The sequence below is a fragment of the Xenopus tropicalis genome, chromosome 3 (genome assembly GCF_000004195.4).
Source record: "Xenopus tropicalis strain Nigerian chromosome 3, UCB_Xtro_10.0, whole genome shotgun sequence".
NCBI classification, from domain to species: domain Eukaryota; kingdom Metazoa; phylum Chordata; class Amphibia; order Anura; family Pipidae; genus Xenopus; species Xenopus tropicalis.
Window position 1 is genome coordinate 87820117 of NC_030679.2, and position 20284 is coordinate 87840400.

General features: G+C 40.4%; 1 protein-coding gene across 5 annotated transcripts; it reads left to right on the forward strand.

Annotated features, from left to right (window-relative positions):
* Positions 1–9045: 9045 nt before the first annotated feature.
* Positions 9046–17229, forward strand: LOC100486876. Of its 5 annotated transcripts, none has more exons than XM_031899097.1 (4): positions 9049–9595; positions 12512–12613; positions 14729–15275; positions 15483–16146. In XM_031899097.1, exons 2-4 carry the CDS (start codon positions 12593–12595, stop codon positions 15845–15847), a joined length of 933 nt encoding a protein of 310 aa, XP_031754957.1. In that variant the 5' UTR covers positions 9049–9595; positions 12512–12592; the 3' UTR covers positions 15848–16146. The 5 variants fall into 5 exon arrangements, with proteins under 5 accessions (XP_004920195.2, XP_031754957.1, XP_004920196.2 ...); XM_004920139.4 differs by lacking the exon at positions 12512–12613 and having other exon boundaries at positions 9051–9390; positions 9458–9595; positions 15483–17229; XM_004920138.4 differs by lacking the exon at positions 12512–12613 and having other exon boundaries at positions 9046–9390.
* The last annotated feature ends 3055 nt before the right edge of the window (positions 17230–20284 follow it).

A 20284-nucleotide genomic window follows, 5' to 3' on the forward strand; every position in this document is an offset into this window, starting at 1 on the left:
ATTTGCATAGCAAACATAATACAGGGAAAGGGCTTTTCTGAATGGGTTAACATAAAGACAGTTGTCCAAGGCTCATTTTCCAACCCCCCTACCACCTCCTCCACCCCTTCCAGCCCCTCCTAAATTTCACTCAGATCTCTGCTCCCTGCTGGATAACAATAAGGCTGCGGTCACACCTCAATGAACATTACATTCATAAGTTAAAATAAGGCTGGGTTCCAGGCCCTGGGAAACCAGCAAGCAAATATGACAAGGGAGGGAATTACATCACCTCTCCCCCTCCCTGCTCACCCCACAACGCCTAAAATGCACACCCATTCTGCAAAATCATCACATCCTTTTTTTTTTTTTTTAGAGAGACACTACTGGGATGAGGTCATGTGGCTGAGTAAAAAAGATGAATTAGTAGGGGGATGAGAGGGTGAAAACACACAGGGAGGGTTTCTACTTCAGTAGAGTCACAATTTACTTATTCACAATGTTTTCATGTCAAGTTCAAGTTCAGTTATACTCTTCTAGTCTTCATATGTTGTGCTGGGGTAATACTGTAGCAACACCATATATACAAAGACAGGGTTGAAGGTAGGCTAACGGGAGCCAAGGCCAGGGGACACACAAAAAAAAGTATATAGAAATCTATTGCAGCATACATTTCTGTCTTCTATATTCAATAGATGCAATTTATCTATAGTGGTCAGGAAGATGAAGAGATTCGTAGCACAGCCAAAGTCATGTCCCTACAAACAGTAATCCACTGGTCAATTGGTATTTTTTTTAAATATAGTAAACACAATAATTAAATTGGGGAAGGGGTTGCTGCCCATCTCTAAAACTGTGACCTAAATACAGACATAATATTATATTAATTATATTAATATTTTGGCCCCATAAAGTTTAGAAGGAATGCCTGACATGTCATATTAGTATCAGGAGCATTTAATGTTTAGTTTTTCTGTTCCTTCCAGTAGCTGAGACATACAAGGGAGTTGGATCTGATTTCCTTGTATGAGGTGATGAGAGGTATGTGTTCTTGATGTTGATGTCCTGAGACTTCCAAGATGTGTGGCCTTGTGTGTAAGTGCTAGGAGGCTTTGGAGGAATGCGTCCTTGGGGCACATGCACTAAATGTGGCAACAGCTCTGCATGCTTTGCATTAAGCAAAACAAAATAGAAATAAGCCTGCTTTTTATATAGTGTATGTCTGACTAGGATGTATTGTCTGTTATTTAGTCTCTGGTTTATTCAGTGCCAAGGATAAAAATGGCACTGGACATGCTTTTTGGAAACATCTGAATAAAATCATACTAGCTGAACATACATAGTCAGTTTTCAACTTGCAGATTGACCAATTGCAACCGTATTGCCCAACCATCAGGGCATGTATATTAACTTGGGGGAGGGGGGGGAGGTACAGGATTCTGATTAATTACAGTTGATCTACCAATTAATCTGATCATTTAGACCAGTGATACCCAACCACTGGCTTGGGGCCAAGATGTCTTATTTTTGAATTCCTAGCTAGTAGATAAGTTTTGGTTGCATAAAAACCATGTGTACTGATATACAGAGCCTCCTGTAGGCTGCCAGTCCACATAGGGGCTACCAAATAGCCAATCACAGACCATTTTTTTTATACTTGTGCAGCTCCCCATCTTTTTTTACATTTGAATGTGGCTCATGGGTAAAAAAGGTTGGGGACCCCTGATTTAGACTGTTGTAGCTGTGTATTACAATATACAACAGGACTAATTTGCAATCCCAAAGAGCAGTACAAATCACAAAGTTGCTCTCAAAACTGCAATCATTAAACATTATTTATAATGGTACTTAATGTCATGTAAACCTCTAAGGTTGGGAAGGAAGAGAACTGTTCCACTTAAATCTCTTGAATGCTTGTATCAATGAGCTTGCACCTCCTATTCCAATACACCCCTGGGGATAATCAGCCATCACTAAGAGGCAGAATTATCAAAATGTGAGATTAGAGCCCACCATAGAAAAATTCACCCACTTTCTATTCATTCCTAAGGGATTTTTTAGAAGTGTATTTATCAATGGGTTAAAGTTAGAGCTCACCATTTGATAAATATGCTTCTAAAAATGCCATAGGAATGAATAGAAAGTGGGTGAATCTTTTTGTGGTGAGCTCTAATTTCACACTTCTCCCTTAGGCTAAGGGCACACAGGGCGTATCTACTTCTAAATTGTGTTTTGTAGGCAAAATGCAGGTGAATACGCTCCTGTGTCTAGCTCCGTGTAGCTGCACTCAGGCCCTGTGTCTGTCAGGAGTGGATCCAAATGGTGAGGAGAGAAGCATATTGTATGTCCTTTTTACCCTCGCCCTTAGATGGGTACCTATGTACCTAAGTGACAAAGCTGCAAAACTCAATATGCAAGAAATGTTAAGTGTAGGGGGCTGATTTACTAACCCACGAATCCGACCCGAATTGGAAAAGTTCCGACTTGAAAACGAACATTTTGCGACTTTTTCGTATGTTTTGCGATTTTTTCGGATTCTTTACGAATTTTTCGTTACCAATACGATTTTTGCGTAAAAACGCGAGTTTTTCGTATCCATTACGAAAGTTGCGTAAAAAGTTGCGCTAAAACTTACGCGAAAAGTTGCGCATTTTTCGTAGCGTTAAAACTTAAAAGGTGCAAAGTTTCGCGTAAGTTTTAACGCTACGAAAAAAGCGCAACTTTTTGCGCAAGTTTGAACGCTACGAAAAATCGCCAGATTTTACGCAACTTTCGTAATGGCTACGAAAAACTTGCGTTTTTACGCAAAAATCGTATTGGTAACGAAAAATTCGTAAAGAATCCGAAAAAATCGCAAAACATACGAAAAAATCGCAAAATACCGATCATTACGAAAAAAACGCAATCGGACTCATTTCGACCCGTTCGTGGGTAAGTAAATCAGCCCCTAGGTGTGCAGTATCCAACGGATCTACACGCAGGTCAAACATATGGATACAATATGAATGGCCACCTTCCTATTTTTCTGTTCTTTCAGGCCTTATAGAACTGGGATGCCATCTTTAGTCACAAAAGGCTATGGCATAATCACAACTTACAGCATCCCTACAAAACTCATCTCTGGGAGTTGTAGTGCACCAACAGCTGCTGCAGGACTAGGTTTTACATCTCTGTTCTTTTACAATGTTTCATTTATTTTTTTCATGATGACTTGGTTAAATATTTGGCAAGTGACAGATTTTCTTTAATACAAAGCTCTATTCTGAGGAATTTCTTCCCCTTCTAATTATGCAGCCATTCCGCATTCTTGGTCTCCCACCACCACTTGCTTATTTTCTCCCAGTATCCACCTCCTCCCACTCAGAGTATTAGTCAGAAAACAGAAAAGCTACATGTTTTCAATATGTTTGATTGTGATAACATTGTTATTAATTTCAGTAGCCTAATTCATTGGCATAAACAAACCTGGAGCGAACTAAACTGTTACATGCCTACTTTGCATTAAAAGTATTTTGGTAAAGTCAAACATATAGTATGTATGTTTCTTTCCATGGACATGTTATTTGCGTTATTAGATATCCCTGCAACTATAGATGAGTGCCTATTAAGACCATATTGTTTCTGTAAGCTTGCTAGAACCTGAGTCCAGCTCAAACAAATGTTTGACTTAAAAGAGTCTTGCTAATTTTGGCTGTGGTTGCCTTGGGCTTGTTCAGAACCCCAAAATGATGTGTATCATTTCTCCTCTATATCTGCAGTACTGAAGAACAGCAAATTATTAAAGGGATTCTGTCATGGGAAAACATGACATTTTTACAAAATGCATCAGTTATTAGCACTTTGCAAACAGAATTCCAGATTGCAATCTGTTTTTCAAAAGAGCAAACAGGTTTTTTTTTTATATTTCATTTTGAAATGTGATGTTGGGCTAGACATGTTCTTTGTTTTCCAAGGTGCCCTCAGCCATGTGACTTGTGTTCTGATAAACTTCAGTCACTATGGAGTGATATCAACCCCCTCCCTACTCCCCCATCCAGCCTATCAGCAGAACTGTGGAAAGGTAGCAAGTAGTGATGTACGGGTACCCGTACCCGACTCTAACCTGCCCACTCACAGCCCAAACCTTACCTGACCCGGTTAGACCCCTCTGTTTATAGACCCACCCACCAATGACGTCACAAAAGGGACGGGGCTGGGGCGTGCGCACCTATAAATAAAAGCCGGAGCCGGGAAGTTGGCTGTGTAAGGTCACAGGCGAGGACAGCAAGTATAAGAGCTTGACTTGAACCCGCCCGTGACCCTAAAATGTTGTGCTGAGGTCGGCCCGAACCCACCCAACCGGCAGGTAAACCCACGGGTCCCATGGGTATCGGCCTGGCCCATACATCACTAGTAGCAAGATGGCAGCTCCCAGACACCTGCATTGGTAAAAATGCCCCAACTTGTGGTAGATATGAGGAAAACACTCAAAAGTAAAAAAAAACCTCAGGATCAGGCACAATTCACTGAGACGGCTGCCTACAATTCACAACAAAATAACATTTTAAATGGTAGAATGAATTATTTGCAATGTGCACAATGTACTTAAAAAGCCTGCATTAGTTTTATAAAAATTAGACCACTAATCATACAAATGCAGATCAAACCTTAACCAATCAAAACTGGTCTTGTTTATTTTTTTTTTTTGTCTGCAGGGTTGATCTCAGTTCCCATATGTGCAGACCTACTGTGAAACCTGGGATTAGTTAAGTTAATGCAAAAGAGCAAACAGATTTTCTTTATATTTAATTTTAAAATGTGACGTGTGGCTAGACATGTTCTATGAAACATTGGATTAGTTAAGTCAATGCACTGCTGTGTGGTGCAACACAAAGAACCATGGCGCAAGCGCAAATGCATTAAAAAATTAGTTTTTGGGTGCTGGGTGTATGTTCCCTTAGGGCAGGCTAAGGCTAATGGTAGACAGGTTATTTTCACCACTGGTATTTCTATGCCAGTAGAGAAAAGCCTACCCGCTGTCTTTTGCTTTCTGAATGTGTGTGCACTCTGTGGATTTTAGCACAAAACCACCAATGTGTGAAAAGCAATTTAAGGTTGGAGTACTGGAAACAAGGAGAGCCACAGCCTTCTTTTCAAACTGGAAATGTTACAGAGTCCTCCTGTGCCAAGGTTTTCACAATGCATCCTAATGCTGGCAGGATTAAGGATTAAGACACACAGAGCTACTAGTAGCAGCTACTTGTCACGGCTACAAAAATAGACAGTGCTGATCATTTACAAATAATTGTCTCTGTGTGTTTTAGCAGAAGCAATTCTCAGTATTGTCTAAGGCAGGATATTTTCTGGCATTTAGTAGCTGTGACAAGTAGCTGCTACTAAGTAACTCTGTGTGTCTTTGTCCTAAGGGCAGTGGCACACGGGGAGATTAGTCGTGCGTGATAAATGTTCACTACTGCGGGCAACTAATCTCCCCGAAATGCCATCCCACCAAAAATGCATATCGCTGGTGGGATGGCATACACATCACTTCAGTTTTCCTAAGTCGCCAGAGGTTTCCTTGAAAGGCCACTTCGGGAAACCGAAGCAACGTGTATGCCATCCCACCGGCGATTTATATTTTTGCCGGTGGGATGGCATTTCGGGGAGATTTGTCGCGCGGCGACTAATCTCCCTGCGTGCCACAGCCCTAAGGGTGGCTTGGCAATTCAAAGCTGTTAGGCAATAATATAATGATAATCTTGTAACTAGAAACCCCAAACCCAAAATCTCAATCCCCACTTTTGTATTTTTGTAGTAAACCAGACTAGAACATTCACACTTCCATTGTATTTTATTTTTTTTTATTTACGCTGATGCCACATGGGGCTCATCACAGCCTGTGGAAAAAGAGAAATGAACAGAAGCTGAAAAAGGCTTTTTCCTTGCCTGCACCTGGAACCATTGTTTTGGCCTGGGTGCAGGCACACACAGCGGATTATTACATTGCCAGACAACAAATTTACAAAAAGTTATGTCCTGGAAATACAAAGATTTATCGTGTGCGACTAATCTACCCGTGTGCCACTGCCCAAAAAGCCACCTGCCTCTATTTTTACTTTGTTCCTTGAGAAGAAAAGTGATAGCGTATCCTAGCTTTGGTTTCCTAGAGGAATATAAAGTAAAAAATATTGGTTGCTTATCTTGTGGCCCATCTATAGTTCATGTGTAGGCTTTTCGTATTCTTTTTGCCTAAGGTCTGTGAATCTATCAGGGGTAAATTATAGTATTGTAAAAGTTCTCTTCACAGAGCTAAAACAACTTCCACATACAGCATTCTGTCCCATGCCCCCTATGTCTTGAATAGGGGCTTTTCAACCAGTGCTTCTTTACACCTAATGTCACATGCTGAAGGAGAAAATGCCAATATGGCTGCTTCTACCTTATGTGTGGATTAAAAAGCATAAATGGGATGTGCCTGTCACTGAACACACATGATGAATTTCAGACAGAAAGTATAGTACATTTTCTCTCTGAAATCTAGCCCCTGTAAATGCCATTCATGCTTGTTACTGCGCACACCATATTTTCTGTTCAGGGGACAAATGCCACATGTGACATTAGTCTAAGGCAGGGATCCCCAACCTTTTTTACCCATGATCCACACTTAAATGTAAAAAGAGCTGGGGAGCAACACAAGCATAAAAAATGTTCATGAGGGTGCCAAATAAGGGCTGTTAGTAATTATTTGGTAGCACTCTTATGGACTGGCAGCCTTTGGGAGGTTCTGTTTGGCAGAAAGGCCACTGGAAGTAACATCCAAGGGGTTGGGGAGCAAATTGTTGCTCACAAACCACTGGTTGGGGATCACTGGTCTAAGGAATCTCAGTCTCAGCTCCTTGGCTTAATGAGCAAACACAAGATTGTTTAACCAAGTCCCCCAGTGGTCTATAGTGGAACAGCTGATTTATGCTGATGCTGTAAAATAAAAGGCACTGCAGGTATGGTAGCTATTATGCAGAATGTGAGGCCCTGGGAATATAGACATACTGTTCAGAGTAAAAATAAAACTGGGTAAAAAGATAGGGTGTACAAACTAAAAAATGTTTTTAATATAGTTAGTTAGCCAAACAGAACATCATGTCCCACATGCCCCCCCTTTAAGTCACTTTAAAAAACATTCTATCTTCTCTCATTTACAAACCCAGTGTAATGTGCAAAGTGCAAAAATATAAATTCTTCATTTTTTGCAATGATTTTTTTTTACAGGATTTCAAAACAGTTGCATGTGCCTGAAAAATATGTGTGCTGCAACTTATGTGCAATTTACACAATTAGTGACTGAATTGGCTAGGCACAACTACTTTTGTGAACAGCACTTTTGACGTATGCGGTTTTACTTTCTTTTTGTGCTTTGCACTTGTGATTGTAAAAAAGTCCTCTAGTTACTAAAACATATTATTATAGAAAAAGAGAAAATCCACCAAAAATATAGAATTGCTTACTAAAACAGAACACTGTAGGAAATACCACTGCATTATTTCATTTGGGGTAATGAGTTTATGGATTATAGATGACACATCCAAACCTGTGTAAACTTCAAAAAATCCCTTTTAGCTTTATCTTTTGAGTTTTTAAGCAGTTGCAGCACTGATCAAGGCCTCTATACATGATTTTCTGCTTTTGAAAAATCACTGTGGATCATTCTGTCAAAATGAAACTGAAATTTTTTTTTTTATTACTTGCCCTGTATCCCGGTTTCCTTCAGAACATAAATATGGCTGCTTATTATCCCCGGTAAATTATTTTTTTGCAATCACAAACTCTTAATCAAGAATTTCAAGGTTAAAATATAGTGGTGATGTGAGCATTTTAGAGCATTGCATTGTGTTTAAAGAAAAGCCAAAGTCCTTACAAAGCCACAACAGTACTCTGTTTTCGTCGTGGTATATGGGAGGTGTAGATTATCTGGCCATTGTGGATTCCTTGTTCCTACACACATTAATAACACAATGCAAATGTTCGAGAAATAGTGTTAAAAAGTCAAATAATTTTCCAATAAGTATACTAGAACATTGTCCTTGTAGATTTATGGCACCATCATATCTCTAAGCAACATTGTCCCTGATTCCCTCTTGCCCTCTAAAACCCTAGGGTTTTGTGCTCATGTACTTCAGATCTTTATACTGTTATCAGCGGCAGAAAATGGATTTAAACATGATAGTTTAGGCCTCTTTCCTAATAATCATCCTGACTTTAGGCATAGCAGACCCCTGTGCCTTTTGGGCATCTCTGTCTTTATTATGCCATCAGTATTAGTGCTTCAGATTTTCAGTTGCCTTGTGCACAGGCTCCCTCTAATGGAGGATATAATGCATATTTTTTATGTATCTTTATCTGTGCTTACATAGCCAACTGCATTAACTATATTGGTTGAAATATCGGCACCGTTATACTTTACACAAATAATGCAGCAGAAAAACTGTTGACCATGTATGTAATTCTTTTTTGCAGTGAAACATGAAAAAGGTGAAAAAAAATAATTAAGTGTGATCATATTCTACACAGAAATCCTAACATGGACTGTGCAGGAAAGATTTGATCACATTTTGAAGGATTGTTCAAATTGTTGGGAAAGAAAATCAAACTGACATTAAAACATATGTATATTTTTATTGATATAGTGCTACTTATATTAACAGTGCTACCTAATCAAATAATTCATGGGGAATAGGGCTGGCCCCTGGCTGGTATGTTACTGGCTTGGGCAGTAAAAATGATGCATGTTGCTAATGTTATTAAAAGGGAAGTAAAAGAACAACTGTAATGGCATAACAATGCCAAGCAAATGAGGTATGACTCCCATTGGTTGGAACGCAGCAATGGGCCAGTTTTCTCATGCCCAAGAACCAACTTGCAGGGATGTAGTTTAGAGTTCAAAGAAATTACGGTTTATATTATCTGGCTTTGTCAAACAATAATATGGTGTTTCAAGAGCCAGAGGTCAGACGGTGTCAACCCATAACTTGGCTGTGGACACTTTCTACAGAACAGCAGGTGCAGTTTATTGCAACCAGGCGGCTCTCCATTCGCATTTGGTGTCTGGCTTAGCCTGGTCACCACCCATCATGGGAATGGGATTGGCACATATATGAAGGATGGCTGGCATCTTGCTCCTTCCTGGCACCACACTGTTGCAGAATCGCATGCATGCATGAATCAGAGGGGGCAGGACTGTTTATCTTAGCTTCTTCTACCGCAAACAGAACTGAATGTTCTACTGACCGAAATATGCAGGAACGCCCTTTCCCTCTCGTATGTTATATATGGGCCGCACAAAGGGAGCGTGTGCTACTGCTTTACCCGCGCCTCTTTACATTACACTGGACACGGACCAGCTATAGCTTCCCCTCTCTCACAGACACAAACCTTATGGTGAGCCCTTACTCCTGTCGGGGAATGAGAGGGAAGGCTCTGTAAATGACGCGCCTTTCTTTTGCAGAGAGGTTGAATAGTTGTAGGCCCTCCTCTATGCCAGGGTCTGCCCGGTAAGCTGCTGCAGAGTGAGAAGGTGATGTTGGGAATGTTAAGATGCACCATGCGCTCTCCGGCTTCAGCCTCTCGGCTTCCCCTACACACAGTAAGTTCCAAGTGCCCGCGATCTGTTAGTATAGGGTTAATGTGATGGCCTCCCCGCTGGCAGTGTATATGGAGCACACGGCAGCCCGATGTACTGCTCAGTTTCGTGCTGTTGGGAGGACACTGAGACATTCCTGGCAGCACAGAGAAACCCCATCCTACTCTAGCAATAACTCAGGGGTTTGTGTGACTAAAGCTAAGAAACCGTCACAGTTACGGCTAAAATGAACTAACGAGGCTATCACAATGTCCTCCCACTAACCCCCCTTCCTAAAGTGTCTTTATTTTGTGTGCCCTTCAGTCGCAGACCCGGACCCAATAAGGATCTAGTTATAGGTTTTTGCCTAGTTTTTATCTTCAGGTCAATAAAATAGCAATGCTAGGGGGATGTGAGAGAGTTTGTGCTGCTCCTGCTAGTGTAACTGTGGCAAAGGTGGCTGGCTAGTTATGTCGGGGTACCGCCCCCAGCCCAGTGTGACTGGCAGATCTGACTCTGTGACCTGCGCAGAACTTTAAAGGGGGCATATTGTGTGAAAAACAATATTGTACCAAAGAATTGTATTGACTATAAGGAATGTGCGTTAGAAAGTAGCGTTTTAGGCTCATTTTTTTTAAACGTTTTTGCTGCCTTTTCTAGGCTGTGCAGGGGGGCTAATGGCACTCAGCACACTGCACTGTAGAACAGGAACCAATCAGCAGCTAGGCTGACTGACTGGCCTACTGTGCTTCTGGCAGGGACACATTAAAGGAACAGTAACACCAAAAAATGAAAGTGTATAAAAGTAACTAAAATATAATGTGCTGCTGCCCTGCACTGGTAAAAGTTGTGTGTTTACTTCAGAAAGTCTACTATAATTTATATAAATAAGCTGCTATGTAGCCATGGAGGCAGCCATTCAAAGGAGAAAAGGCACAGGCACTTAGCAGATAACATAAAACACTATTGTATTCTACAGATCTTATCTGTTATCTGCTATGTAACCTGTGCCTTTTCTCCTTTTTTCCAGCTTGAATGGCTGCCCCCGTGGCTACACAGCAGCTTATTATATAAATTATAGTAGTGTTACTGTAGCAAACAAACCAGTTTTACCAGTGCAGGGCAACAGTGCATTATATTTTTATTACTTTAAAGCTCTTTCATTTTTTAGTGTTACTGTTCCTTTAAGACCTGTCCACCCCTCATTGAAAGGACGAGGACCTGAGAGGATCTATAGGGAGCTCCAATAAAGGGGCCATTTTAACACATAGGGGTAGATTTACTAATCCACGAACGCTCTGAGTGTATTTTCGCCGACTTTTTCGTCGCTTGCTCGACTTTTTCGTCGCTTGCTCGACTTTTTTGTACTTTCGCGCGTAAAAATCGGAAAGGTTTTCCCGCTGTTTACAATCGTAAGGTACGAAAATTTTGTGACTTTCGGATCGCCAATACGATATTATCATGCCTAATATGATTTTTTCGTAAGCATCTTCAGAAATTATTGTATCCAATCTGAATTTGTCCCATTCGGGATTCAAACTCACGTTTTCATGAATGTGCCCCATAGTATTAATTTTTAGACCAACAGCATGCTATTCATAATTGCCTACAGGAGTTTTTTTGTTTATCCTTTAAAACCTAAAACTGTGAAAAAAGCATATGCATGTGCCCTCCCCATATCTGAAGAAACTCACTGGCCCAGGGCACAATGTTAGAATTTCAGCTTACTGGAAGGTTAATTTAACCCATTGGTGCAATATAATTTTGCACCACATATTTCAGTGACAATGCTGTTTACTATAGTGGGTAGAGTAAAGAGTCTGCCCCCAAGGTATGTTAATGCAGAAAAACTGCTCCATTTCACAAGTGTGCATTTTCACTGGCAGAGTAAAAGCCAAGTAAATAGCAGAATAATTTAGTGGATTATTCTTACTCATGTACTGTTTAAAAATTATAAAAAAAAATTTAGAAAGCTCATGAGATAGACTAAGCCTTATATAATCAGATGAGGTCAAGCAGGGCGTGAAGTGTTCAGCAAAATGGGTCAAAGAACAGAGCTGGCATGTCAAGGGGGTTCTTATCTTCTTTACATTCACAGTTTCTGTTACACAGAACAGAAAGGTTCATTGATTGCTTCCCAGAGAAAAGAGGGTAGTTAGAAATAAAGCAATAGATGAAATGCTTAGGGGCTTGGTCTGTCTGAGAAAAAGCTAAAGTAACATGAAAATCACTGAGAGAAAGGCACAGTTATGTACAGGCACATAAGCTATCGGGGACCCCTGGAAATATTTGTAGGTCCAGAAATCATATTTCATTTTTTTGTTGTATGCTTATATCTAACTTTTTTTTATTACAAAATAATCTGATCTCTGTTTTATGTGAGCAGGATTATGTTTTGAGGTCTCCAGCTTAGATAATGAATTTTCCAGGAAATAATCTCAGAGCTGAGTTTCCTAGAAAAGCCATTGGTAGCAGAATAGGAAGTGGAAGGCCAATAATAGTGGCACCCCTTCACAGCCTTCATATAAGTCAAAAGTCCTCATTTGCGAAGCTATTGAATGGCATATAAAATGTGTTGGATAGTGGGCAGAATGAAACACCCTGTCACTATATAGTCTGCAATGGATCCTGTGGGTTTCAGGTGAAACTGATTTAGTGTGGGTAAATCTGTGCCCTCTGCACAAATTTTTGTATTTGCTATTCTCAGGGTCAGACTGGGGGTTAAGGAGCCCCTGCCACGGCCTTCACACCCCCCACAGGGGCCCCCACTACCCGTCCGCCCCCCTGTGCGTAATTTAGACTTGCCTTCAGCGTGTCGGGGTGGGAGACTGGTGGCTCAGGGGAGCGCCCGGCGGGGATTAGGTCAGTGTCGCAGGGGCCCACAGGTCATGGTGCTCTGGCGGCCCAGTCCGACCCTGGCTGTCTGTGGTTTTTCAACAGGAACCTGGATTTTTACAAGCCTAGAGACAATCATTTAGTATACAGAAGAAAAAAGACCACAATGGTCAAGGCCAGGCCAAGATGTACTGCCATCCAAGGCAGGTAAATCTTGCACTTGCTCCTCACCTTCAACCCACATGCCCCCCCATCACAATAATACTCTCTTCGCCACCTGCTCACCTGAGGCCCATTCTTCTACCTATCACCCAGGAACAGGTAAAGCAAGGGCAGATTAAGGGCAGCAAGACCAGTGATTTATGTAATATTTTTTTTAAGGGGGGAAATTGTGCCCCTGCCATTTGCCCTAGACACGTGACTCTTGTGTACACTCCCAGTACTGGCCCTAACAATGTCTCTTCGACTTTCATTGTGTTTATAGGGAACCTAAAATTTGAAGTCATATGGCTAGATCTGCTGAACTAGCAAGCTAGTCACATAGTGTAACAAATAAGTTGTTTTTTGTTAATATATATCAGGCAGCATTGGGCAGGCAGAGTATGGCACACACACAGAGACAGGGTAAGGCACACACAGGTAAAGTAGGGCATGTAGAGTATGTCACACACAGGTAAAGTAGTGCAGGTAGAGTAAGGCACCCACAGGCAAGGTAGTGCAGGCAGAGTATGGCACCTACAGGCAGCATGGGGCAGGCAGAGTATGGTGCACACAGGCAGCATAGGAAAGGCAGAGTATGGCACACACAGGCAGCATAGGGCAGGCAGAGTATGGCACACACAGCTAGCATAGGGCAGGCAAAGTATGGCACATGCAGGCAGAGCAGGGCAGGCAGAGTAGGGAAGGAGAACAAAACAGGGACTTTAAGGCAGGAATAGTGCTCAACTTTGCGCTTTATTGCACTACATGTTTCGAGCCACCAGACCCAAGTGTGACAAAGGGCCTTTTGGCTCTAAACATGTAGTGTAAGAAAGCACAATGTTGAGTATTCCTGCCTTAAAGTCCCTTTCTTGTTCTTCATGGATTCAGGGATATTTTACATCAGTGACATGGTGAATACAAGAACCAGGCGGCATTAACCTATACTTATTAAGGATCTCAGTCAACCTTAGCATTGTAGAGAAGGGAAGGAGACAGGTAATTCTATAATATAATATCTATATAAGTAACCAATCCTAGACCGATTTGGCAGCTTATCTGCCCATGTATGGGCACTAACGACGGGCCTGCCTGACCGACATCTGGGCTGAAATCGGGCAGGTCTGAAAATTAGTTGGATCGGGGCCGCATCGGCTCGTTGATGCAACCCTCGAACCGATGGATGCCTAAACACGTCATTCTAATTCGATCGTTTGGCGCCAGGGCCAAACGATCGAATTAGAATGACGTGGTGGGGATATCGGGAAAAGATCTGCTCACTTGGCGAACTCGCCAAGTGAGCGGATCTTAACGTGTATGGCCACCTTAACACAATAAAAACATCCAAAATAGCGGAGTACCACGTAGTTAAAAAATAAAACCAGTCTTTATTTAATCATTAATAATAAGCACATGTACATCACACAGGACCTACGCTTTACGCATTTCGTGGCATCCCGCCACTTCATCAGAAGCATAAATAGTCCTTAAAGGGGAGGAGATATATATATATACCCCACTAATCACACTGATTAGTACCGATGGAATTAAACCCTACCTCCCACACACATATGAAATAAGAAAAAATACACATCAAAGCATAAAATCATAATTATACAAAACTGAAAATTTCTTAGTTAAAGAACCACTGAAATATATACAAAAGGGGAGGGAAAAGATAGATTTTCCAAGAATATCCTATTAATAAAAACAAGACAACTCCCATTCTTGTTGTCTTGTTTCTACCAATCTGCGAGCAGCACACGTACTCTAGTAGCGATAAGTGCTCCCGTGTAATATTTCTATTTCACCTTAATACAATGCCAGGGCTGTTCCTACAGAGGTGTGTCTGTCTGCAGGGCCACACAAGGGGGGGCAGCGGGCCACCAGTTGGACAGCACTGTTCTAAATAAATGCTTTTGATTTGACAGTAGTTCTGTTGCTGCATGCAAATACTGATGGCATTAAGTATCAACAAAGTGGAGAAATTGTTAGCCATTGAATCCTGGGTGGGGCCATAGGTAGAAGCTATTTAAAATGATAAATATTTGTTCTAATTTAACACAAATACTATTGCATTATATGCCAACATAATGGTAATACAAATGATCTTTTACCTTGCAGGGGCATTTTGTCCAAATGTGCCAGTCCAGTTCCATGATTCCTGACCCTAAAATTATCGCCGATGCAGGATCTCCTCCCAAAGCTCAGGCATCATCTGAGCCTTTCCAATCAAGCAATGTAAAAAAATACTCCCATTCTGTCTTCCTGTACACAGACCCTTCAGTTCCCAGGAGCTGTTGGCCATCACGTCCCCTCTTGCTGATGCTGCCCTGGTTGGGCTCGAAAGCGCATTCATATGAGAAGTATATCCATCTTTACTTTAAATTAGGCTTTGATGTTCTGGTAGCAGAAAGCTTTGTATCCCATTTTTTGTGGCCTAGTAAAGGCCTGGACTATGCAGGAAATCTGCTCAATCTTCTGTCAGCAGAGAAGGACCTTGCTTCACGCAGCCTTTATGTCCATGCCTTTTCTATAGGTGGCTACACATTTGCCCAGATGCTGGTGTCTTCAATAAGTAATCATAAAAAACATAGAGAGATGCTGGAGAGGATCCAGGGACAGGTGTTTGACAGTCTTGTTGTAGGAAGCATGGAAAGGATGGCAACAGGTAAACACCAATTTGCAATTGGCAATTTTATTTCTTTATTTTAAAACATTCAAGATATTTGCGGCCACAGAAAAGTTTTTTTAAACTAAACTAGTGCTCGAAAAGTAGAAAGTAACATTCTATCAGGTGTTTTCCATGTTCACATTTTTTTTTCTTGAACTCAATGTTGATAAATCAGCCTCTAATTTTCCGTCTGTGTTCTTACAGGTGTAGCACGCATGGTTGCCCTCCCAGCATTTCAGCAGATTATTGTAAATGGAACTTTGCTCTATTTTTCCCTCCTAAAAGCTTATACAGTAGATTACTACGAGAAGGGAATCCAGACTTTCTGGAACTCACCTGTCACCTGCCCAGCTCTTTTCTTTTACTGCATGGATGACCCTCTAAGTGATCACAATGTGGTAGAAGAGCTTCTTAAGGACTGGGAGAAGCAAGGGATTCAAGTAAAGGCAAAGAGGTGGAATAGTTCAACACATGCCGGACATCTAAGAAAGCATCCACAGGAGTACACAGAAACCCTAAACACTTTTATTCAAAGTTTGCATCAGAACACTCCAAAATGCAAGTTATAGGTAGAGCAGATATTGCATCCTGTCTGGTATACAAAAATCACAAAAATGGAAGTATGGCAAATTTATTTTTTTATAATTTATAAATTTATAATTTAAGTAAAGCTTCCTTCCATTCCCATTATAATAACTTACCGTACAAGAAAATAAAGGAGAATATAAAGAAAATAAAGAAGACATGAATTAAACAATGAAAAGCAACTTTAAAAATAAGTTGTGAAATATTATTTAAAAAATAGTATTGTGAGGGTGAATTAAGAAATTGCAAATAAACCTTTATATATGATTGAAACCTAGGAAAACACAAAAGTAGATTATGTCCAAGTCAGTGCCTTCAACTGTGTATTTTGCATAAACATTGGGGAAAATATTAAACCGCATTTTTACAGGAATCGAATGTGTAAAAGAGATGCAAACTGCCCACTAGTGAACTCGCTAATACTCTCCTGAAGCACAAAGTACAGAGATTTCACAAGAGGTTTGTTGGGTCAAAGTGAACTTAAACAAACTATTTACAGACTTGCATGTTATGCTAATAGATACTAAACATGTATACCTGCAGCCATCTATAAAGTGCCAAAACTTTTATTTTTACAACAATAGTAATAAGTATATGTTATTTATATAGTGTTGACATATACATCATTTACATAAGTCTTTGCTCTACAGTTTAGGGTCGCAATCGCATTCACACACAGAATGGTCAATTATATCAGGAGTCAAGTAACCTGCATCTCTGAATTTGTTATGTGGGAAGAAACCCACATAAATACAGGCAAATATACAAACTCCTTGCAGACTGGAATTAAAGGGGTGGTTCACCTTTAGTCTAACTTTTAGTATGTTATAGAATTACCTATTCTAAGAAACTTTTCAATTGGTCCCTATTTATTTGTTTTTGAATTATTTGCCGCCTTCTTTCAACTCTTTGCAGTTTTTAAATGGTCACTGACACCAGCAGCCAAAAAACGATTGCTCTGTGAGGCTACCGTTTTATTGTTATTGTTACTTTTAGTAATATTTCTTTCTATTCAGTCCCTATCCGATTCATATAACAGTCTCTGATCCAAACCACTCCCTGGCTGCTAAGGTAACTTGGACCCTAGCAACCAAATAACTGCTGAAACTCCAAACTGGAGAGCTTTTGAACTGAAAATGAAATAACTAAAAAACTAGAAATAATAAAAAATGAAGACTAATTGCAAATTGTCTCTACACCAGGGATACCCAACCTTTCTTACTCGTGAGCCACAGTAAATCCACAGCAAAAAAGCACCCGGGTTGTATATTATGTGACATAAGACTACCTTGAAAACAATATATTTTCAAAAAGTACATAACCTGTTTAACATCCTGTGCAAATAAAATGTGAAATTTTGCTGGCACTTAAATGGCTGATGTATTGTTCTGCTGTACAGTGCTGCATTAGGGTTGTAGCACTGTATATTTTTATCTTTTTTTCCTATTCATAATATTGGCTTGAGGCTTCATTTTTTCTAGCCAGGTGGCAACCTGATGCTGCATGCATAAGTAGCACTATATAAATAAAAATTTACATACATAGTTACATAGGGTTAAAAAAAGACCAGAGTCCATCAAGTTCATCCCATCCAAGTAAACCCAGCACACACAACCTATACTTACCAATCTATACACTCACATACTATATATACAACCACTAATACTAACTGTAGATATTACTATCTTAGCCTTGGATATTCTGCTTGTTCAAAAACTTAAGCTGGCCATACACGCACCGATACTATCGTACGAAACCTCGTTTCGTATGATATTCGGTGCGTATATGGCATATCGGACGACTCGCCGATTGGCCAGGTTAGAAAATTTTGATCGGGCGCCATAGAAGGCGACTGACCAAAATCTGCCGTCAGGGCTGAATCAGCAGAAGGAGGTAGAAATCCTATTGTTTCTACCTCCTTATCTGCTGTTTCAGCCCTGACTGTGTGTGGCGGATCTGACGATGTTTCGTGCGACCGATGGTCGCACGAAACATCGTCAAATCGCCACATGTATGGCCAGCTTTATCCAGGCCCCTCCTAAAAAGCATTAACAGAATCTGCCATTACAACATCACTAGGAAGGGCATTCCACAACCTCACTGCCCTCATCGTGAAAAACCCCCTACACTGCTTCAAATGGAAGCTCCGTTCCTCTAATCTAAAGGGGTGACCTCTGGTGCATTGATCGTTTTTATGGGAAAAAAGAACATCCCCCATCTGCCTATAATCCCCTGTAATGTACTTGTACAGAGTAATCATGTCCCCTCGCAAGCGACTCTCTTCCAGAGAAAACAACCCCAACCATACATAAACACATTATTTTTTTATATATATATATATATATATTCCAACTGAGCCGCACTCCAAAATGTTAAAATATAGCTTTTATTAAAGCATTGTTAAAATCCATTACAGCGAGTATTCAGAACCAAAAAAAGAGTTCATACTTATCAGTATAGCTTGCCACATACACGCGACGTTTCGGGGGCATTCCTCCCCCTTTCTCAAGCGTACCTCATGGCAGTCGCAAACAATGAGTCATATACCTATTACTTCCTTGTATAGCGTAAAACCGGAAGTGACGGGACGGGTCGTCATGGAGACGGAACACACAACAACAGTGTATTCAGTATACACGAGAGCCGTCACAACCACCCCGTATATAATGTACATTATTAGGAAAATATCTATATCTGCAGGACATCTCAATATCATATAGTGGCTCCAAGAAATATATCTTGAGGAATCAGAGTCTGGCAAGTTTAAGTAATATTCAACCTGGGACATAGGGTTAAAACGCCCATTACTATTTACTATTATCATAAACATTTACAGTATATGCAAAACCCAACACAAATAATAAACAAATAAGTTTTTCACAAAAGCAACATCACAAAAACAAATGTAAGTCAAAATCCTTATTTAACCCATTTGGTGCTAAAGTATTTAGGCGGTGAATCCATTCCACCTCAGTTTGCCTCAAGAGTTTGACCCGATCACCCCCTCTTCTAGGGGGAGGAACATGTTGTATAACCCGATATCTAAGATCGTCTGATGTATGTCCCATATCTAAACAGTGCCTAGACACTGGAAGAATTCTATTTCCAGTGTTGACTGTAGATCTATGTTGTGAAAATCTGTCCCTAACTTTTTGGATAGTTTCTCCGATATAGATTAAATTGCATGGGCAGATCAATATGTACACCACAAAGTTAGTATCACATGTGTAATGTCCACGTATTTTATATGATCTCCCTGTATGGGGATCACTAAACTGTGGCCCAACCAATACAAAACGACACTGAGAGCAACCTTTACATTTATACATACCTTCCCTGGGTGGTCCCAGGAAGGTAAATTTCCTCGGTGCAGAGGGAACCTCAGCTCTTACCAGTTTACTACCTATAGTATTGCCCCTGCGGTAAGACATCATAGGGGTCCGTTGAAAAGTTTCAATAGTGGGATATGACTCTCTTAATAAATGCCAATGTTTTTGCAAAATAGAATGTAACCGACCACTTTGTGCATGGTATTGGGAGACATACATCATGCGTTGTTCAGTACTACGTTTATGACGTTGGCCAGCTCCTTCTTGTCTGTTAACCCTTGATAAACTGTCTTGTAAAACCTGCCGGGGATAACCTCTACTTGTCAGTTTCTTATTCATTTTACTCAAATCCTCTTTAATAATATTGGGGTCATTGGCTATTCTACAAACCCGTGAAAATTGGCTGGTAGGAATGGATTTTTTGACAGATATAGGATGAAAGCTGTCAAATTTTAACAGCTGATTACGATCTGTAGGTTTCGTGTAAATCCGTGTAAGGAATTTTTGTTCATTTCTTATAACCTCAACGTCTAAGAAAACGATTTTGTGGGAATCAGCTGACATTGTAAATTGTATATCTGGATGGGCCCTATATATATATAAATATTTGATGAACTCAGATAGGGCCCAACAATCCTTTTGGCCCTTGTGCACCTGAAGATGTTCTACACTGTTATATGCAGATGTGCAAGCAAAGAGGCAACAAATTGAAAACATATTCAGAAAAGTAACAGCTTTAAAACCACTATTTAATTAACAGCTCCACCACAGCCACTGCTAACAATATACATAATGCTACACAGAAAGAAATATAAAGTTTATGTACACACAAAGTATTTTGCACAGATTTAATGCAGCCCATTAACTGGATAGATTTAGTGTACACCAGCTAGTTCCATTATTTATATCAGCTTAATCCATAAAATATTTTTAAATTGCATATATACATAGTTTCTTTTGTGCATCATATTTAGTACATGTAATGTAACTATTCTGTCGCAAACATTTTCCCTTATGTATTTTATTTCGCCTCTTTCTTGTTTATAACCCGTAAGTGCTAAGTTTTTCCGGTGTAAGTTTGTTGTCAGACGC